Raw genomic sequence first — 21,318 nt, 5'->3', positions numbered from 1 at the left:
ACTTACTCTGGTTGTCAGTCTGCTGTGAACTTTGCTGGCACAATCTGTGTTTAGTTAATGTCTGGTTCTACTCACCTTTCCAAAATATTTATTTGAATGAACTGCAAAGGGAAATGAGTGTCCTTTGTTTGTAGTTTCAGCAGGGATTGTACATGGGAAGGCAGAGGGCAGCGATGTGGCAGGAGGAGGGTCTTGGGTCAGTTCCACCATCCAGCTGATTGTGGCTGCTGTGCACATCGTATTAGAGTAAAACCAGAAAATGCTGGAAACACTCAGCAGGTCAGGCGGCATCTGTGGAGAGAGGAACAGTGAACATTTCAGGTCCAGAGCCCCTCCTCGTGGGACTGATGGGAATGCTCGGACTTGTTGGGCTGAAGAGATGTCTTCTTGACTGGGAAGAAAGTTGCCATCACTGGCTGGTTTGACTCCAGACACTCAGAAAGGGGCCAGCAAGCCGCTGTGTTCAGGGCCAGTGAGGGGTGGGTGACACATGCTGGTCTTGCCAGCGATGCCTACCTCATCCTGAAAAATCACCAAAATTCACAGCGGTAGATGAGGGAGAAACCCCAGAATTTTCCGTGACACAAACAACCCAGTCCCAGAGCCCTCAACTGCTTTGCTCTGAAGGTCTGAACCACCTTGTTCTACACCCCCCTCAACTGTGTCTGACTGTCTCCCTCTCAAACCCTTGACCTTAGATGACTTTTGGCCTTTATAATCAAGAGAACTTGTTGTAACCTGATCCCATACTTTAAATCTTCCATTCTGGGACCATCCCTCCTTCCTGAAGTGTGGTTCCCAGATCTGAGTGTGGTCACTCCAGATCGTCTGTACCCAGGTGGGGCAGCATTCCCTCCACCTGTCTCCCTTAGGGTGCTGGGGAAGGTTGCTGAAGGTCATTGGAAGGCTTTCTTTTGTCAAGCTGGCTACACTGGTTATACAAGAGACTGCAGACACTGGAATCTGGAGCAACAGACAATCTGCTGTGGAACAGTCGACATTTCACTTGCCAGCTCTTGGTCCACCCCTTCCCTTCACCTCTCTGTCTCCCCTCTAATGTCTTTCAGTCCAGATTAAGGGTTAAGGGTCTTGACCAGAAATGGCAACCATCCCTTTCCCTCCATAGATGTTGCCTGTGTGTGACTACACTGGTTCCCTGTTCAGCACCACCCTGTAGAGTTCTATCTATGTTCCAGTCCAAACTCTCACAGATGAAAACTCCCCCATAGTGCTCAGGATGTGAGCTCTGCTGGGCACCTGGCATCAATCCCTGCCCTTTGTGGGCTCTCCCCCAGTGATGAATTGCCCCATGGTTCAGTGTGTAGATGCAGCCCCAGTGAGGGCTGGTGTTGAGCAGGGCAGCCGGTGTGGCTCAGCGCTGAGGTGTGGGGTTCAGGACTACAGCCTGGACGGCACGGTGAGTGAGCCACTGCTGGGGGCTGGCAGCTCCTGCTCCAGTGTCAACAGGCTGCCTGGGTCCTAAGGTCTCATCTCCCGTTGGGTGTGATGGCAGCTGCCATATCTCTCTCTCTTTGTTCAGCTGCACAACTCTCCCCAGCCAAGAGATTTCTCTGCGGGACCAGGCTCAAAGGCCGGTGATCACCGTTAAATTGGAAATGCCAGCAGGTGTGTTAGGGGCCTTGGTGAGATTGCACCTGGAGTATTGTGTGTGGTCACCTTATCTTAAAGAAAAGGATACACTTGCCATAGAGGGAGTGCATTCCCTGATATGGTTCCAAGAACGGGGGAGATGTTGAGTTGACTAGAGTTCTCTAAAGTTTGGGAGAATGAGGAGATCTGATTGAAACTCGACAGGCTGGCTGCAGGGAGGATTTCTCCTTGCTGTGGAGTCTTAAACCAGGGGCCACAGTCTTGGAAGAAGGGCAGAGAGGTAATTAGGACCGAGAGGGCTGTACAGGACCGAGATATGAAGAAATTTCTTCACCCAGAGGATGCCGAACCTTTGTAATCCTGGAGGGCTGTACAGGGTCAGTCACTGCATCATTCCAAAAGGGGATCGATAGATTTCTGGACATGAGAACGATCAAGAGGATATGAGGATAATGTTGGATATGGATCAGCCATGATCGTTATGAATGGTGGAGCTGGCTGCAAAGGTCACGTGATCTACTCCTGCTCCCAGTTCTTACATTCTCAGGTCAGGCAGCATTGGTGGAGAGAGAAACAGGGTTAAAGTTTAAGGTCAATGAATTTTTCTCAGAACAGTTTGGACCTGCTGAGTGTTGTTATTTTAGACTTGCAGTATCTGCAGTTTTTGCTTTTCGTGTTTTGCTAATGGAACCATAGTTGGCAGGAGGAGGACGCAGAGAGTTAGAGTAAATGGAGATTTAAGAATGAATTAAACAAGAGTGGGTCATTCAGCCCTTTGTATCTGCTCTGCCAATCGCTAGTTGATCTTCTATCTCAGCACCCTCTGCTGAACTGACCCCACATCCCTTCATCCCCTTAATATCCAAAAATCTCTGACTCCCCACAGCCATGGGGTAGAGACATCCAAAGAGTTACTCCCCTGAGTGGATATTTTTCTTTTCCTCTTTTTTGAGACCATAACTCCTGGTTCTAGACACCCAACCACTGGATGGGCAAGGGTGAAGCTGCTGTTATATAATGTGGAAACCGTGAGGTCACAGATTTTGGTAGAAACATAGAAGAGCAGAGTTTCCTTTAAACAGTGAGACATTGAAAGATGTTTGTATTCAGAGGGACCTGGATGCCCTTGCTACACAACTCACTAAGAAGAGCTTCTTTGGCCTTTGTCGCAAGAGGATTTGAATACAAGGACAGGGGTCCTGACCAGTTACACTCAACCTTGATGGGACCACATATGGAATATGCACGTGGATCTGGCCTCCCTAACTGAGGAAGGATGCACTGGGGATAGAGGGAATGCAGCAAGACTTTACCAGGGAGGGATGGAGGATCCAACAGGCTGCTTAACCTCAGCTCATCCCTACCCCTAACTCCGGCTGCACTCCCTCTGTCCCTGTCTGTGGATGTTTGGTCAGGTGTGGTTGGTCAAAGGCTGCTGGGGGTGTGACAAATAAAAACTCACCCAATCAGGGTAGTCCCTTTGTTCCACTCGCTGCGGGGCTGCGGCTGCGGCTCGGCTCCCCGCTGCCCCACCGACGCTGCCCGACCCGCTTCTCTGATTTGATGTCACGTTTCCAGCATCTGCAGCGTTTTAGATTTTCTTTCACTGTTTGGGCCGTGATTGGTCAGGCGCTACACGGCGTGCCATTGGTCCGCCGGGGCTGGGATATGATTGGTTATAGGATCCCAGCGGGTGGGAGGTGCGGAAGATGTAATTGGTTCAAATTTTGCCAGTTGTGAGTGGTCAGCGGCTGCGCGGGATGCGATTGGTCGGCGGCTGCGCGGGATGCGATTGGTCGGCGCGGTTCGTTCGGCAATGGCGGGTGATGTGGGCCGGAGGCTCCTCAGCGTCACCGAGAAAATCGGCAGCGCGCGGCGCGGAGGGAGCGGGTGAGGGGAGGGAGAAGGGGAGAGAGGGGAGGGGGGAGGGGAGAGAGGGGAGGGGGAGGGGAGAGAGGGGAGGGGGGAGGGGAGAGAGGGGAGAGGGGAGAGAGGGGGGAGGGAGAGGGAGAGGGGGGAGGGGGAGGGGGGAGCGGAGAGAGGAGGGGGGGAGGGAGAGGGGAGAGAGGAGGGGGGGGAGGGGGAGAGAGGAGGGGGGGGAGGGGGAGAGAGGAGGGGGGGGGAGGGGGAGAGAGGAGGGGGGGGGAGGGGGAGAGAGGAGGGGGGGGAGGGGGAGAGAGGAGGGGGGAGGGGGAGAGAGGAGGGGGGGGAGGGGGAGAGAGAGAGGAGGGGGGGGAGGGGGAGAGAGGAGGGGGGGGAGGGGGAGAGAGGAGGGGAGAGAGGAGGGAGGGAGGGGGAGAGAGGAGGGGGGGAGTGGGGAGAGAGGAGGGGGGGGAGGGGGAGAGAGGAGGGGGGGAGGGGGAGGAGGAGGGGAGAGAGGAGGGGGAGAGAGGAGGGGGGGAGGGGGAGAGAGGAGGGGGGGGAGGGGGAGAGGAGGGAGAGAGGAGGGGGGGAGGGGGAGAGAGGAGGGGGAGAGAGGAGGGGGGGGAGGGGGAGAGAGGAGGGGGGGGAGGGGGAGAGAGGGGGGGGAGGGGGAGAGAGGAGGGGGGGAGGGGGAGAGAGGAGGGGTAGGGGGTGGAGGGGGGAGGGGGAGGGGGGGAGGGGAGGAGGAGGGGGGGGGAGGGGGGGAGGGGAGGGGGGAGGGGGGGAGAGGGGAGGGGGAGGGGCGAGGGGGGGAGGGGAGGGGGAGAGGGGGAGAGGAGAGGGGGGTGGGGGGAGAGGGGGAGGGGGGAGAGGGGGAGGGGGGAGGGGGGGAGAGGAGAGGGGGAGGAGAGAGAAGGGGAGAGGAGGAGGGGGAGGGGGGGAGAGGAGGGGGAGGGGATGGGGGAGAGGGGAGGGGGGGATGGGGGGGATGGGGGGGAGAGGAGGGGGAGCGAGGTGGGGAGGGGAGGGGGATGAGGAGGGGGAGGGGGGATGAGGAGGGGGAGGGGGGGATGGGGGGGAGAGGAGGGGGAGGGGGGGAGAGGAGAGGGGGGAGGGGAGGGGGGAGGGGGGGAGAGGGGAGGGGGGGGAGAGGGGAGGGGGGGAGGCGGAGGGGGGGAGAGGGAGGGGGGGGGGAGGGGAGGGGAGGGGGGGAGAGGAGAGGGGGGAGGGGAGGGGGGGAGGAGAGGGGGGAGGGGAGGGGGGAGGAGAGGGGGGAGGGGATGGGGGGGAGGAGAGGGGGGAGGGAGGGGGGGAGGAGAGGGGGGAGGAGAGGGGGGAGGGGATGGGGGGAGGAGAGGGGGGAGGGGGGGAGGAGAGGGGGGAGGGGGGAGGAGAGGGGGAGGGGGAGGGGGGGGAGGAGAGGGGGGAGGGGGGGGAGGGGGGGGGGGAGGGGGGAGGGGGGGGGGAGGGGGGAGGGGGGAGGGGGGGGGGAGGGGGGGGGGAGGGGGGGGAGGGGGGGGGGAGGGGGGGAGGAGGAGGGGGGGAGGGGGGAGGGGGGGAGGGGAGGGGAGAGGGGAGGGGGAGGGGGGGGAGGGGAGGGGGGAGGGGGGGAGGGGAGAGGGGAGGGGGAGGGGAGAGGGGAGGGGGGGGGGAGAGGGGAGGGGGGAGGGGGGGGAGGGGAGGGGGGAGGGGAGGGGGGAGGGAGGGGGGAGGGGGGGGAGGGGAGGGGGGAGGGGGGGGAGGGGAGGGGGGAGGGGGGGGAGGGGAGGGGGGAGGGGAGGGGGGAGGGGGGGAGGGAGGGGGAGGGGGGAGGGGAGGGGGGGGAGGAGGGGGGGGAGGGGAGGGGGGGGAGGAGAGGGGGAGGGAGGGGGGAGGGGAGGGGGGGGAGGAGAGGGGGGAGGGGGGAGGGGGGGAGGGGAGGGGGGAGGGGGGAGGGGGGGGAGGGGAGGGGGGAGGGGGGAGGGGAGGGGGGGGAGGAGAGGGGGGAGGGGAGGGGGGAGGGAGGGGGGAGGGGGGGAGGAGAGGGGGGAGGGGAGGGGGGAGGAGAGGGGGGAGGGGGGGGAGGAGAGGGGGGAGGGGGGGGAGGGGAGGGGGGAGGCGGGGGAGGAGAGGGGGGAGGGAGGGGAGGGGGGGGAGGGGGGAGAGGAGGGAGGGGAGGGGGGGGAGGGGGGGAGAGGGGGGAGAGGGGGAGGGGGGAGAGGAGAGGGGGGAGGAGGGGGAGGGGGGGAGAGGAGAGGGGGAGGGGGGGGAGAGGAGAGGGGGGAGGGGGGGGAGAGGAGAGGGGGGAGGGGGGGAGAGGAGAGGGGGGAGGGGAGGGGGGAGAGGGGAGAGGAGGGGGAGGAGAGGAGAGGGGGGAGAGGACGGGGGAGGGGAGAGGAGAGGGGGAGAGGACGGGGGAGGGGGAGGAGAGGAGAGGGGGAGAGGACGGGGGAGGGGGGGAGAGGAGAGGGGGGAGAGGACGGGGGAGGGGGGGAGGAGAGGGGGGAGAGGACGGGGGAGGGGGGGAGGAGAGGGGGGAGAGGACGGGGGAGGGGGGGAGGGGGGGAGGGGAGGGGGGGAGAGGAGATGGGGGGAGGGAGGGGAGGGGGGGAGAGGAGAGGGGGGGAGGTGGGGGAGAGGAGAGAGGGGGGAGGGGGGAGGAGAGGGGTTAGAGGGGGGAGGCGGAGAGGGGGGAGGCGGAGAGGGGGGAGGGGGAGAGGGGAGAGAGGGGGAGGAGAGAGGGGGAGGAGGAGGAGAGAGGGGGGGGAGGGGGAGGAGGGGGGGGGAGGGGGGAGGGGGAGGAGAGGGGGGGGGAGGGGAGGGTGGAGAGGGGGGGGAGAGGGGGAGGAGAGGGGGGGAGGAGGGGAGGGGGAGAGGAAGAGGAGGGGAGGGCGCCAGAGGGAGGGAGAGAGTGGGTGACGGGGTCATTGTCACCCCCTCCCTGTCACCCCCTCCCTCCCTCCCTCCCCTCTCCCCTCACTGTCACTCCTCTCCCCCCACTGTCACCCCCTCTGTAACCCCTCCCCCCCGTCACTCCCTCCACACTGCAACCCCCTCCCAACTTTTGCATCCTCCGACTGCTCTCTCCCTCACCCTGTGAACTCATCCCTCCTCTCACATCACTCACTCCGCCTGTGAAATCTCTCCCTCCACCTGTCTGCTCAGCCTCTGCTCATTTTAAAGGCTGATTTTGATTTGAACCGTATTTGTTATTTTCTTTAATGTCGCCTCCTCAGGGATTACCCGCTGTTGTACCGCGTCTCGTGGCTGTCGGTAAGACCAAACCTCCGGCTCTTCTGATCGAAGCTTACCGCCATGGCCAGAGGCACTTTGGGGAAAACTATGTAAGCACGCTAACTATCTGGGAGCCTCACTTATCCTGTGCTTGGGGGGGCTTTGTATTGAGGCAAGCAGAATATTCAGCCAGTCACTTGATTCTGGTTTCATCTGTCTGCAGTCAGTGAGGACTAGTAACGTGCCATTGCCCAGAAGCAGTTCTGGAAAACCTTTCACTTGGTAACTTTGACTGTTGGAAGGAATGTTGGCAGCTGAACAGATCATCCCATGGCATAGATTATACAGATATCTCTGATCGAGAGGTTCACCTGCATCCACAGGCAGATCTAAAAGACCCAGCTGCCACTGATGGAGGGAAGACAGGTTTGTCCTGGCGTTGGGATATCCTCAGAGTATGGGTAGGGCTATTTAAATGTGTTAGTCTGCAGTTATTATGCATTTGAGTAAACCTCCATCATCTCAACCAATCGATTTGCCATTGCGTATTTCGCCTTATCATGTCGTCATGCTGGGTGTTCTAGAACTTTGAACCAGTAATGATGCAGAAACCCCCAAACAAATAGAATTGTACATTGAGTATGTTTTTCCCATAACAACTCTTTGAAAGGCTTTCCTATTTTAGTTGACTTAAATATTGGCATGGAACGGAATGGAAGCCGTGGTGGTTCCAGTGCCCATGATCTTGTCTTCATAGGCGGTAGAGGTTATGGTTTGCGATTGCCTGGTTGTAGCAATGCCTTCAGGGTACAGCTATAGTGACGAGGAAGAGTGTAGAATACTCATCAAGGGGCTGCTTTGTCAATGCTGTTAAGCCTTTGAGGTACGTCTGATTTTAACTTGCTGTTTGTGTTTATAGGTGCAGGAGCTGGTGGAGAAAGCCTCTGATAGTCAGGTACAGTAAAGAATCTGTGGTCAAAGGGCGAGGCATTGGAACTACATCACGTTAAGGGAAAGCACTTTTATTTCTATAATATCTTCTTATTCTGCCCAAACTTCACTTCCACAGTTGACATGTAAATTCTGAACATGGAAACTTGTGGGGAGAAGGGCCTGAAAACCTCTTCAAAACCCCTGTGATCAATTTTCATGGTATTAATGGACACTAATAGGATAGCTGACATAAACCACTTCCGCTGGTTGGGGAATCCAGGACAAAGGACACCTTTTTGGAAATACAATGGTAGTAATTGGGATCTGCCACAAACAACAAAAGATGAGAGATTAATTGTTAATATTAAAGCTAAGTCTGTTAGATCTTGTTAACCCAAGAATGGAGAAACTGGCAAAGGCAGCTGTGTGGTTGGATCATGTCAGCCGTGGTCTCTTAGAATGGCACAAGGGGTCTCCCCGTGGCCACAGTACAGGAGAACATCCTGACAACTTCTGATCACCCTCACATGCTTGATGCTGTGCATGAAAAGCTGTAGGCATCCCAGGCATGGCTGGTATACCTTCTACTATTATTAAGGGATCTTTTCTGTTTATCTCAGGGCAAAGCGGTGGTTATTTCAAGTCGAGTTTATTGTCATGTGCACAAGTATGGTGAGGTACAGGTGCAGTGAAAAACTTGCTTGCAGCAGCATCACAAGCATGTAGGTTCAGAGAACATAGAATATAGATCATACAAGACAACGAAGAGACAAAAAAAAGACTGCAAAAAATGTTTACAGTCTCTGAAGATTAGTAGATCTGACTCTGCAACTTTATCTAAGCACTAGATATGAGTGGGGGGGATATGATTAGGTAGAAGGGCTATGGCTTGCTATGATTAAAGAAAAATCATTGGAACGCCTGAATGATATGCGAGCTCCTTCTCTGAGCCAGAGGATGTATATGTCTTCCTGTTGCAAATAGTGGCCTCAGTGAGTTTGAGTCTGAATTTTTCTCTCTCTCCGGTTGCAGATTCTCTCCCTCTGTCCTGAAATTAAGTGGCACTTCATTGGACACCTGCAGAAGAACAATGTCAACAAACTGATGGGTAATGCTCCCCCGTGCCATGTTTCATCTTGCTACCGATAGTGGCACAGCAAGCTCCTACCAACAGAAGTGTGATAACCAGATAATGGCCTGGATATTGGCAGTTACTATTATTTTATTATTAGGTTTATTGTCACTGATGTGTGTCGTGAAATTTGTTGTTTTATGGCAGCAGTACAGTGGAGCACATAAAAATTACTATTTTACAAAAATAAATAGTGCAAAAAAAGTAATGACGAGGTAGTGTTCGTGGATTCATGGACTGTTCAGAAATCTGATGGTGGAGGGGAAGAAGCTGTTCCTGAAACATTGAGTATGGGTCTTCAGGCTCCTGTACCTCGTCCTCGATGGTAGTAATGTGAAGAGGGCATGTCCCGGGTGATGAGAGTGTGGTCCACTGACTGGTACCCCATAGGTAAACAGTCTTGGTTACAGAACCAAATTTGTAATGTAGCCTAACGTTGGCTCCATTGGTTGAGCGGTGCACAGCTGGCACTTTGTTGGTGATGGGATTTTGTTCGTGGTGTCCATCTTGTGAGTGACGCTGCTTCCATCACCCTCTTGCACTTGCACCAAGGGACCTCACAACCTCCTCCTACTGACTTTGGTCTTGTTACATTTCACTGACAGGTGCTCCCAATCTGTTCATGATCGAGACCATTGACTCCATCAAACTGGCCGATAGAGTCAACCTCTCCTGGCAGAAGAAGCAAGCTTCACATCGACTGAAGGTCATGGTTCAAGTCAACACTAGTGAGGAGGACAGTAAGTATGGGCTTCCTGTGACTCAAGCCCCAGGTTAGAATCAGAAAATGCTGGAAGGACTACACAAGGGAGACAGCATCTGAGGGGAGAAATAATTTTGGGTCAGTGGATGTTGTCATAGCAACCAGTGGATGTTGCACACATTTCCAAGCATGCTTGTCAAGTGATGTCGGGTTATTGATGTGAATTCTGGCTAGTACCAGTGATGCCTTCCAGTAGCATTTTACAGCCAATTAAGTCCAAAGCATACAGTGGAAATTTGGAACAAGCAAAAACTTGGAGGTGGTTGTAATGACTGTCCTTTAGGAGAAAATACGTGGTGAGGTTTAGGGAGGGATTTCCAGAGCTTGGGGCCCAGGCAGCTGAAGGCACGAGGGTTGTAGGACTGGAAAAAGTTAGAGAGGGAAGGAGGGTTGTGGGTTCTAGCAATTGAGGTAAAGGATTCCACTGGTAACTGGAATTGGTTTATTATTGTCACATGTACTGGGAAAGTGAAAAGCTTTGTATGGCATCAAGGTAGTACAAAAGGAAAAGCCAGAATATAGTGTTCCAGTTACAGAGAGAGTGCAGTGCAGGTCGACAATAGGGTGCAAGGGCCACAATGAGGTAGATTAAGAGATCAAGAGTTCATCTTTATCATACAAGTGGTCTGTTCAAGAGTCTTCGGGATAGAAGCTGTCCTTGAGCCTGGTGTTATGTATTCTCAGGCTCTTGTATCTTCTGCCCGATGGAAGGGGGGAGGAGAGTGAATGGTGGAGTTACGTTGTTAGGGAGGAACAAAGGGATTCAAAACAAGCATAAGAATTTTAAGTGTGAACAATTGTAGGTCAGGCATCAAGAGGTTTGATCATTGAACAGGAGCAAAGATAGTGTGTGATTCTGTTTAACTTGACTTTCCACAGAGGAGGTACAGGAATCAGACTTACCACTGAAAGCTCTTGGACCTATTGGTGAATGGTGTGAATGTTTATTTGAACCTAGAAGACTGGACAGAGTGATGTTTCACTGACAGTTAGTGTCATTTTCCCCTCCAACCTTTCACATCTCTGTGCAGAAAGTGAGAGGAGCTGAATCTTAGCCAAGCTGCCGGTACAGGCTGTGTGTGACTGTGGTGGAGGTGGACCCCTTGGATGTGGGATGCTGTCAGTCTGTAGCAGAGTTTTGGATGCTTCTCATGACCTTAGTTTTTCTCCCATTTCCTTAGGCAAATATGGTCTGTCTGCAGAGGACACGCTCGGGACAGTCAGGCACATCTTTGACAAATGTCCGAGTCTGGAGTTTGTTGGGTTGATGACTATTGGAAAATATGGTTATGACCTGAGTCAGGGTCCCAATCCAGACTTCCAGGTAAAACAATGAAAAGTTAATTGTTTCTCTCTCCACAGATGCTGTCTGACCTGCTGAGTATTCCTGGCATTTGTTGTTTTCATTGCATTTCTATTGCATGATCCTCATTTGGGGAATGTGCAGGGTAACTTTCTACGAACAGCAGTCAAAGTTAAAGTTGAGTTTATTGTCAGTTGCACAAGTACATGTAAACACAGGTGCAATGAAAAACTTACTTGCAGCAGCATCACAGGCACAGAGCATTCAGGATACAACATTCACAAGAGAAACATAAACTATACAAAATTATACAAGAAACACAATTAGAACAAAAAAAAACAAAGCCCATTGTAGTGCAAGGTAGTCATACTGTTGCTATCCTGAGGTAGTGATTAGGGTTGTGCAGGTTGGTTCAAAAACAACTACTTCTCTTCAACCATTTAGTTCCTGGTGTTATAATGACTGGATAATTTGTCAACTCAGGACACCATGGGGAACTCCCCTGCTCCTTTTCAACACAAGTGAGATCTTTTACTTTCACCGTAAAGGGCAGTTGGGGCCTCATCCAAAGGATGGCACCTCACAGCAGTAGAGTGCTCATTTTTCAACCCAGAACCTCTGACCTGGAAACAAGTGTTGCCTTCGGATGACACTGGCCTTCTATTGGAAAATGTAATTAGTGAGCTAATGGTTTATTTATTCATGATATATGGACATTGTTGCCAAGACAAGTATTTACTTCCCAACACTACTTGCATATTGAACTGTGTAGCCATCCCAGAGGCCACGTTGGTGGGTTTGGATGGCTGGTACGTTAGTGAAATCGGTGGGTTTTTGGGATAATCCAGTACTCTCCACGTCCCTGGATGCCTGCAGCTCCAATATCTCTCATTAAGCTTGACACCATCTAGGACACATCAACTTGCTTGATTGGTTCTCCATCGACCATCAGCCACTCCAGATGTTCATTGGCCCATCTACAAAATGCACTGCAGCTACTCACCCAGCCTATTGCAACACCTTCCAAACATGTGGCCTCTACCACCAAGAAGGACGAGGGCAGCGCATGTAAGGGAACACCCTGCAGGTTCCCCTCAAGTCGCATACCATCCCGAGTTGGGAATATATTTCAGGGCCTTCACTGTCACTGTGTCCAACTCCTGGAATCGTACAGCATAGAAACTGGCCATGTGACCCAACTCGCCCACCGATCAGTGCACTTTTCTGTTTTAATCCCATCTCCTATATTAAACCCTCTCTGCCTAAACAATTCAAATATTCAGATGGACACTCCTAAAATGCTGTCAGTGACCCACCACTCTCAGGCAGTGCATGCCATACACTCATCACACTCTGGGTAAAGAAGATTCCCCTCATATCCCCTCTTCTCCCTTACCCTAAACCTATGTCCTCTAGTTTTATCTACCTCTGATAAGGGGGAAACTTTACTGCAGTCCACCCTATCTCTACCCCTCAATTTTACATACCTCAATCATGTCCCTGGTTAACCTTCTTTGCTCCCCGGAGAACAGACCCAGTCTCTCCTTGTAACTGAACTCCACCCAAGCAAGTTCCTGGTGAAGCTTCTCTGCACCCTCTCCAGTGCTGTCACATCTTTCCTATAGTGTGGTGAGCATAGGGTACCAGAGTGGTTCAAGAAGGTGGCTCACCACTACCCTCTCATGGGTAATAAATGCTGGGCATACAGCAACGCACTGATCCCAGAAATGTTTTTTTTTTAATTAATGTTCTCCACCTGCCGTGGTGTGATCCAGAGCAAGACTATAGTTCAGTGGAGACTGGTCCAGTAACTACTAACTCCAGTGCCTTCAGGTTTTTATTTATATTTTGTCATCTGCATTCACATTCAGAAGGGTGTTTGGATTCCAGATCTTTGGATTACTGGTCTACCATGCCACCAATCCACCATCTGAGGTTTTTGTTCAGTAAGGGTGTTGAAGGAAATGTAATTAGAGCACAGGGATGCAGCTGAGCGTCAGGTCTGCTGAGATCCAGTTGAATGGTGCAGCGGGTTGAAGGGGCTGAATGCCTCTTCCTGTTGACTTGGCTTTCCCTCTAATACTGTGTCCCTTCCGTTTCTGTCTCCTGTGTGGTGCTTATCAAATGCCTTCCTACTCCTCCTGCTTTCCCTTGATCTATGCAGTCTGACTTCCTCCAAGTGTTTAGCCACACTAGTCAGGTGTGTCCTGCCCTTTAACAATCCCTGCTGATTAGCAAGTAGCTTATTAAGTGTTGCCAAATTTCATCTTGCATTCTGTGGGTGAGGAGTTAGGTGGGATGGTGGGGGAAGAGTGTTACTTGCAGCATTGTACAAGGGAGAGCCTCCTGCCCTCACCTCTTGTTCATGTCTGTTTCTCAACCTGTTCAGGTACTGGTGGCGCGCCGTAAGGAACTGTGCAGTAAATTGAACCTGCCTCTGGAAGCAGTGGAACTGAGCATGGGGATGTCTACAGACTATGAGCACGCCGTAAGTCACTCTAATTGTCCTGGATTTCCTCTCCCAGTGGCTCTCTAATCTCCTATTTCCTTGCACAAGTAAATATTTTTCGTTTTGCTTTAATGTGTTCCAGACACACAGTGTCAGGACAGCTGATCTCTTGGGTGGCAGGGACTGTTGTTGTCTTAGTTTATTCACCATCCACAGAAACTCGGGCCATTCTGGCAGAAATTCTATAGTCTGGCAGAGTTGTCAGTTTAAAGCTGCAATGGTGACAGCCTTCAGTGGTCCTGGTCTGTTATCTTGTACCGTCTCCATATGCTTGGAGTGTTCCCTGTAGGACGGATTAGGTGATCCTACCAGCAGTAACAAGTGGGATGTGAGTGCTTAATTTTCCCCACCCATACTTACCTTCATCAGATCTCTCTGTAGCCAACACAACCACCCTAACCCCTGGGCCAACTTGTATTAAAAGTTTGAGTTCCATCACAATAGTTAAACTACTTTTTGCACCATCAGGACTCTGCAGCTAATGGATCAGGATCAAGATCAATCCTTGTTGTCATGCAGGAAATGTGGTCAGTTTCACTCTCAAGATCCCAGAAACAGGAACAAAATGAAACATTTCTAGCCTGTTTTTGTGGATATGTGTAGGAATGTGTGTTGGCTGGAACACTGAGGATAACTTGCTTGCTCTAACTGATTTCCACAAGATAGTTTTGTGTCCATCACTAGAGAGTCTTGGCTTTTAACCTCTATTCTTAAAGATGCCACCTCCAAGAATGCAGATCTCCCACAGGATTCCACTGGGGATGTCAGCCTGGACTTTGCTTGGATCTTTGGAGTGGGGCCTGAACCAATGACCTCCTTTATTCAAGAGGCTGAAAGATTCCTCACTGAGCCATGGCTGCCATCAGCACCAGAGGTCCAAGTACATTGGGGTGTTTGATCTATGAGGGACCAGTTGTTCTGCTCTGATATTTGGCATTCCACATTCTGCCCAACCTTCAAGCTGCAGTGCTGACCTTGACGTGTTTTCCCTCCTTCCCTGTCGCCCTGCGCTGGGCTTTTGTACTTTCCTTGTGTCTGCTCCCGTTTACCACCTGGTTCCTCCTGATACAGTTTCCACTTTGCAATCACAGATCTTTCCGGAACAGGTTTTTTATGGTATGCAAAACGCATTAGGAACGTGTCCAAAAGGAAATTGGAAAGTTCCTTGAAAAAGAGCGGGGGGAGTGGATAGATCACCTTTCAAGGTAGTCAATGCTGACATGGCATTTCATTAACTTGGGTATCAGCTTTTCCTTCTGAAAGATTCCTGCTGCTGGCAATGATTCCTGCTTATGCCACCAAAATGAGGCTGTGAATGTGCGGTAATCCCACTGTGAACGTGCAGTGCTTGCTGAGAGGGGTCAGGGCTGGAGGGTTGTCTCCACTCTGCAGCCCTGGTTTGGTGCTGAGTCATTGGGAAGCAGTGGGTGAGAAAGAGGTGGAGTACAGTAAATACGAAAGGTCAGCCAGGGTTGGGGGGGGGTGGGGGGTCACTCTTCAATGACCGAACTCTTTTATCACAGGCTGCTCTGTAACTGTTCTTTTCCTGGCAGATTGAAGTGGGTGCCACCAGTGTGCGGGTCGGAAGCGTCATATTTGGTGAACGGATGTACCCCAATAAACCAGGCTCTGACAAAGAGGCGGATGAGCCTGAGAGAATGGCTGGAGGAATGGCTGCCAAAGTGCCTTGAACTGAAGGAGGGGGAAAGGGGGAGAGTAGATTGTAAAAGGCTTGCTTAAATCTACCCCCTGAACTGAACCTTTCACAGCAAGCCTTCGATATTGAATCATTTGTTCCGCAGACATTGGTCTGAGAGTTTTTTCTTCCTGTCAATGGGTGTGAATATGATTGTGACTGTGCTGCTGTCTTCCAGGTGGCACCCCTTGATTACGGCACTGACTGTGTTACTGTGTTTGCAGGAAACGGAGCAACTTTGTTGGACATCTCCCCTGCTCATTGCCAGAGCTCTGGAAACGTTCCAAATGTTTAATTCGTTTTTGAAAGTTATTAAATCTGTCTCAACAGTCCCTCCAGTCAGTACCCTCTAGATCACAACAGCTTTGTCTAAAGATCATTTCACATGTCCTTTTGCAGTCAGACAGCACAGAAATAGGCCAACTGACTACCAAGCACCCATTTTCCCTGATCCCATTTAATTCTTCCCCCACAGCTCCAGAGACCAGGTTCAATCCTGACCTTGGGTACTGTCTGTGTGGAGTTTGCACGTTCTCCCTGTGACTGCGTGGGTTTCCCCCGGGTGCTCGGGTTTCCTCCCACATCCCAAAGACGTGTGGGTCAGTGTGTTAAATGGCTGCTGTGAATTGCCCTTAGTTGCCAGTACAACACCTGCTTCAGAACCCAGATCTGGTTTCACCTGCTGTCCTGACTGCAGCCCAGTCTCACATTAGGTTTCCTTTTTAATTAAGATGAAAGCCAGTTAGTGTTATGTAGCTCTGACAGTTTAGTGTACTGAAGCATTTGGTTGACAGTTGCTGGCTCACTCTGTCCATTAGGATTCCAACCTTCGAGGATTACCTTGGAATCTCTGGAATTAGAGAAAAATCTGCTGAACCAGGTGAGAAAAATCTAGGGGGGCGGGGCAAAAGAGGCTTCGAAAGCTAAATCAAAAATAAAATTGAGAGATGGGGAAATATTGTGATTTGATTGGCTGGTGTGGGAGGTCATGTGATGCAACCTCAAATGTCGAACCAGAACAAAATCACTAGAAGCACTTTGCAGGTCAGGCAACGTTCAGGGAGAGAGAGAGAAAGTCGATGTTTTGGGTCAGGGTTCCTTCATTAGACCTGTTTCTCTTTCCACGGATGTTGGCCAGCTGTTTTTAATCCAGCATTTTCTGCCTTTGGGATCTGCAGTTCTTTTGCTCTAATGTACCTAACCGGAGTCAGTGACTGATGTGGAGAAGCATTTGTACTCCCTCCTCCACCCAGCTGGAGGCAGTGGGGAGCACATCTTGTATATTACCAGTTTGTAATGGATTGTTTTCTGACTCACTCAGAGGTATATTGTTGTTTAGACGAGGTTGGGGTATTAAGTACAAACTATTAGAAGATGTGTGAAAGCCTGTTATCTGTGACCTAACTAACACTTGAGTCCCATCCACCATCACCCTGTGCTCCCTGAACCAGGCTGGTTTCTGGTTTCCCAGTACCCTGATTCATCTGTTTGGGGAGGAAGTTGTACAACTAAGGACCTTGTTCATTTTGAAATTCTCTCTAAAGTTTACTGCTTTGACTAAGTTTTTGTTCAGTTGTCCTAAACTCCCTTCATGTTGCTCGGTATGATTTTTGTTTGATTATATTCTTTGGAAACATCTTGAGACACTTTATTACATTAAAGCTGCTATACAAATACAGCTGCTTGAATGAATGCATTGCATCAACAGGCCTTTCTGTGTCACAGCTAAAATAGTGGTCAGTTTGGCAGCGTGTGTGTGTGTTTAATGGAAAGGACGGACACTGTGCTTTGGAGCAGTGGGGTTGGGCTTTACTTTGGTAGCTGAATAATTGCTTAGTTCAATTGGAGTTGAATGCAGATTCTAACTTGCCAATTAGATAGCTGTACAGATACACAACAAAGCTCCTTCCCTGTGCCATCAACCAGTCCAGGTGAGTATAGCATTAGTTAGATACTAAGAAAAGCTCCCTCACCGTCTTGTCTCGCAGGGCATGTATAACGTGAGGAACACTAGGAGCAGTAATAGAGTAGCCAGGGGTGTGGCAGAGTAACCTTGAATGGGCCTGGGGGCAGTAGGAAAGGAGGGATTGTTGCTGTTGGTAGTAACAAAGGGTGGGGTAGCACTGTGGGCAGTAATATCTTGTGGAGGTAATAATGCAGGGGGACGGACATGGAAAATGTGATTTTTTTTTAATGTGCAACAGAATGTTGGGTCTCAGTGAATCCAAGCTGCTGCTGCTGCTGCCCAGACCAACACCAGAGGGCAGCAATGGCTCACAGTGCACCAGCTGCAAACAATGAGTTTCTCTGACTGGATGGGGAAGGGTTCTATATCATACAGATAGTTACAATTCAGAGGAGCATCTTTATGTTGTACAGTGTAAGTACCAGGAGAAAAGGACTTCAAGTTTTTGGGCAATCATTTAACTCTACCCGCTCAAAATTTCTGTTCCCCAGTGTTGTGTTTTTGGGGGTATTTAGTCACTAACATTTTTCCCCTCTGGCAGGCTGTAACTGGTTGTAACTCCACTGACATTTATTTCTCTTTCAGTGCTCTGTGTCACTGACTTTGTTTCTACTGATGTATGTCCAGCAGTGTCACTCGGTGACCCCCCTCCCCCAGCGCCGCACGTTACTGATCGTATCTCTGCTGATAGTAAATCCAGTTCTTCCAGTAAGTTCTCGCTCCCAGCTGCCTGTTATTAATTGTAACTCTATTGATAATAATTCAGCACCCTCACAGCAACATTTCTCTCTCCCCTTTCCCTTTGCCTCAGTGCCCTGTGTCACTACTGGTGTTGGTCCAGCTCCCTCACTGTCCCTCTCTCCCAGTGTTATTGTATCTCCACCAATACTGATCCAGCTCCCTCAGTGACCTCTCAGTGTGTCTGTGTCATTTACTACTCCTCAACTGACACTAAAACAGCTCTCTCAGTAACTCCTCTATTGCGACTGTAACTACATTGACATTAATCCAGCTCTCTCACGTCAGTTAGTAAACCCTTTCCCCCAGTGCTGTATTACTGACTGTAACTCCACTGATAATCCAGCTCCTTCACAGTAATCCCTCTCTGCCATCCTCCTGTTTCTGATTTTAACTCTGTCAGTATACAACGCCCACACTCCCCAGAACCCTATCCTGCTGATGACTGTTATTCCTGTTCTAACTCTATAGACCCGCAGGATCAAGGATTGATTATGAGCACAGGGCTGAGCTGTTGTTGGTGAGTGGTGGGGGCTCCAAATCAAAGAGCCTTACAGCACGGAAACAGGCCCTTCGGCCCAACCTGTCCATGCTGACCAAGATGCCTGTCTAGCTAATCCCATTTTCCTATATTTGTCCCATATCTCCTGTTCCTTTCCTATCCAAGAACATGTCCAAGTGCTGTGATGTACCTGCCTCAACCACCTCCTCTGACAGTTCATTCCATATACCCACCACCCGAGGCTTGAGGAAGAGCAATCAAATTGACGTTAATGTGTGGCCTGATATGTCACTTCAATTTCTCTAAACTCTAACAAATTTAAGTTGTGCATTGCATGTAAAATGCTTTGGGACATCCTGAGGTAATGAAAGATGCTATAGAAAGGTAGGTTCATTCTTTCTGTATCGTGTTGCAGGATGCTTCTGTGAGGTGATGTTAGTTTCGGGCACGGGCTTGGAGAGGGGGTGGCAGCTGGTTACATTATGTATGTGAGCTAATTGAGTGGGAGGTGGTCAGTGTGGAACGTAGAACAGTCCAGCACAGGACGGGCCCTTCAGCCCACAGTGTTGTGCCAACCTATATAAACACCTACTCCCTGATCAATCTAACCTTTTCCTTCTACACAGCCCATAACCCTCCATTTTTCTTACTTCCATGTGCCTATCTAAGAGTCTTTTAAATGTCCCTATTGTATCTGCTCCAGCACCACCCCCGGCAGTGTCTTCCACGCACCCACCACTCTGTGTAAAAACAAAACCTACCTCTGATCTCTCTCTTAAACTTTCCTCCTCTGACCTTAAACGGATGTCCTCTAGTATTGGCCATTGCTGCCCTGGGGAAAAGGTGCTGGCTGCCCATTCTCGTCTCTGCCCCTCATGATCTTGTACACCTCTATCAAGTCGCCTCTCATCCTGCATCACTCCAAAGAGAAAAGCCCTTGCTTGCTCAACCTTTCCTCATAGGACATCCAGGCAGCATCCTGGTAAATCTCCTCTGCACCCTCTCTAAAGCTTCCACATCCTTCCTATAATGAGACTACTGGAACTGAACACAATACTCCAAGTGTGGTCTAACCAGAGTTTTATAGAGCTGCAACATCACCTCGTGGCTCTTGAACTCAAGATCCTGACTAATGAAGGCCAACACACCACATGCCTTTTTAACCACCCTATCAATTTATGTGGCAACTTTGACGGATTTATGGACTTGGAACCCAAGATCGCTCTGCTCCTCCACACTGCTAAGAATCCTGCCATTAACCTTGTACCTGGATTGCAGAGGAATTCCTGGACAAACTGGACAAACTGGACATAGTTTTGAGATAAGATGTTAAAACAGTAGCTCCAATGGTGCAGAACCCCCTCAGTACTGCCCCTCCCACAGTGCGGCACTCCATCAGTACTGCCCCTCCCACAGTGTCACCCTCCCTCAGTACTGCCCCTCCCACAGTGACATTCCCTCAGTACCACCCCTCCCCCCAACCACAGCACTGTACTCCCTTGGTATGTGCAGGGAATGCCATCTGTACACATGAAGAGGTGTCCTGCCTCACCGTGTCCCTCAACGAAAGGCCAGTGCAGTTGCTTCCAGATTAGTAACCTGGGATAAGGTATGAAGCAGGAATCTGTGATAAGAATTCAAGTGGCTGGCATGGAACATAAGCACCAGCATGCACTGGTTGGGCCAAATGGCCTTTATCTATGGTACAAATTTTGTTGTGAAAATTTATGAAAATTGAAAATCATCCACATTTTAGAAATGGCATGATGATTTATCACTGTGGGATTCCATCCACTCGGCAGTGGTGCTGCTGCAGTGTGACATGTTCACATAGAGATCCTCCATGATCAATCTGAACTCTGATTCATTCATGTTTCTGGTCAGTACTTCTTGACCTCTGAACTGAGGATTTGTCAACAAATGTCCCATATAAATGAAAGAAAAAGCTGGAGACCCACATTTCTAGTCAGGATGCCCACAGACTTTACCACTGACAATTTCCACCCCCTCAAAGTTCAAACATCAGAGAAGGCTGAAAACCCAAAATAAAAACAGAAAAGGCTACTTTGCAGCAGGTCAGGCAGCATCTGTGGGGAGGGGAACAGAGCTTCATCAAATGGAGGGTTAATTTTTTTTAAAATTTTTAAATTTTATTTACAGCATGGTAACAGGCCCTTCCGGCCCAACGAGTCCACGCCGCCCATTTTAAACCCATATTAACCTACCTGTACGTCTTTAAAATGTGGGAGGAAACCGGAGCACCCGGAGGAAACCCACGCAGACATGGGAGAACGTACAAACTCCTTACAGACAGCGGGAATCGAACCCCGATCGCTGGCGCTGTAATAGCGTCGCGCTAACCGCTACGCTACCATGCTGCCCCCAACGCTACCGTGCCGCCTCTTCTCTTGGCACAGATGCTGCCTGACCTGCTGAGAAACTCCAGCATTTTGTGTCTCTACTTACTTACCAATAACCTGCTGACTAGAACCAGGGATCAGTCTCAAAGTAAGGTGTGGGTCAGTCACAGCTTATTGCAGACAGAGCTCGGTAGGTTTCTGGGTATAAAGTAGGGATGTGGGGAGGGGGCAGTAAAACTGTGTTTGAGGGAGATCGGGCATGATCTTGATAAAGAACGGATCAGGGTTGAGGGGCCAGATGGTCTCCTCCCATTCCCACTTCTTGGTTCTCATGTTCTTGAACGTGAAGACATGCACGTCTTCAGTCTCGCTCACATGCTTTGGCATACCAGGTGCATGTAGTTTGTGGATGTAGAAAAGGGATATAAACCTGTGATTGGCAATTGTCACTTCCCTGGTCTTTGAAAGGCCCTTTGTGAATAGCATGGAGTGTTTCTTTTGTGATTTATTGAATTTAACACCACGGTTGGGCAGGAGGATTGAAGGAAATGTTTTACAGATGTGCTTTACGTTGCATAAAACTCTTAAAATTTATGACCTGTGTTTCAATTTTTACTTGATGGCAGCAGTTAGGAAAACAGAGCCTTTCATTGCTGCACATGACTGCTCCCAGAACAACCAACACCCTCATGCACAAGCTACCCGCTGGGACGGTCAACAATGGAAGTA

At 51.1% G+C, this 21,318-nt stretch overlaps 1 protein-coding gene across 1 annotated transcript; it reads left to right on the top strand.

Annotated features, from left to right (window-relative positions):
• The first annotated feature begins 3,427 nt into the window (after nucleotides 1-3,427).
• On the top strand, nucleotides 3,428-21,183 carry plpbp (pyridoxal phosphate binding protein). Its single transcript, XM_052040967.1, is given in 9 exon segments — nucleotides 3,428-3,473; nucleotides 3,476-3,501; nucleotides 6,690-6,797; nucleotides 7,607-7,642; nucleotides 8,653-8,728; nucleotides 9,358-9,492; nucleotides 10,697-10,839; nucleotides 13,208-13,306; nucleotides 14,881-21,183. Coding segments are annotated over 9 exon segments (807 nt in total). The 3' UTR covers nucleotides 15,019-21,183.
• Nucleotides 21,184-21,318: the final 135 nt, after the last annotated feature.

This window comes from Pristis pectinata, chromosome 29 (genome assembly GCF_009764475.1).
Source record: "Pristis pectinata isolate sPriPec2 chromosome 29, sPriPec2.1.pri, whole genome shotgun sequence".
NCBI lineage: Eukaryota > Metazoa > Chordata > Chondrichthyes > Rhinopristiformes > Pristidae > Pristis > Pristis pectinata.
The sequence above is the reverse complement of the archived record's forward strand: the minus strand, read 5'-3'. Positions and strand labels throughout refer to the sequence as shown.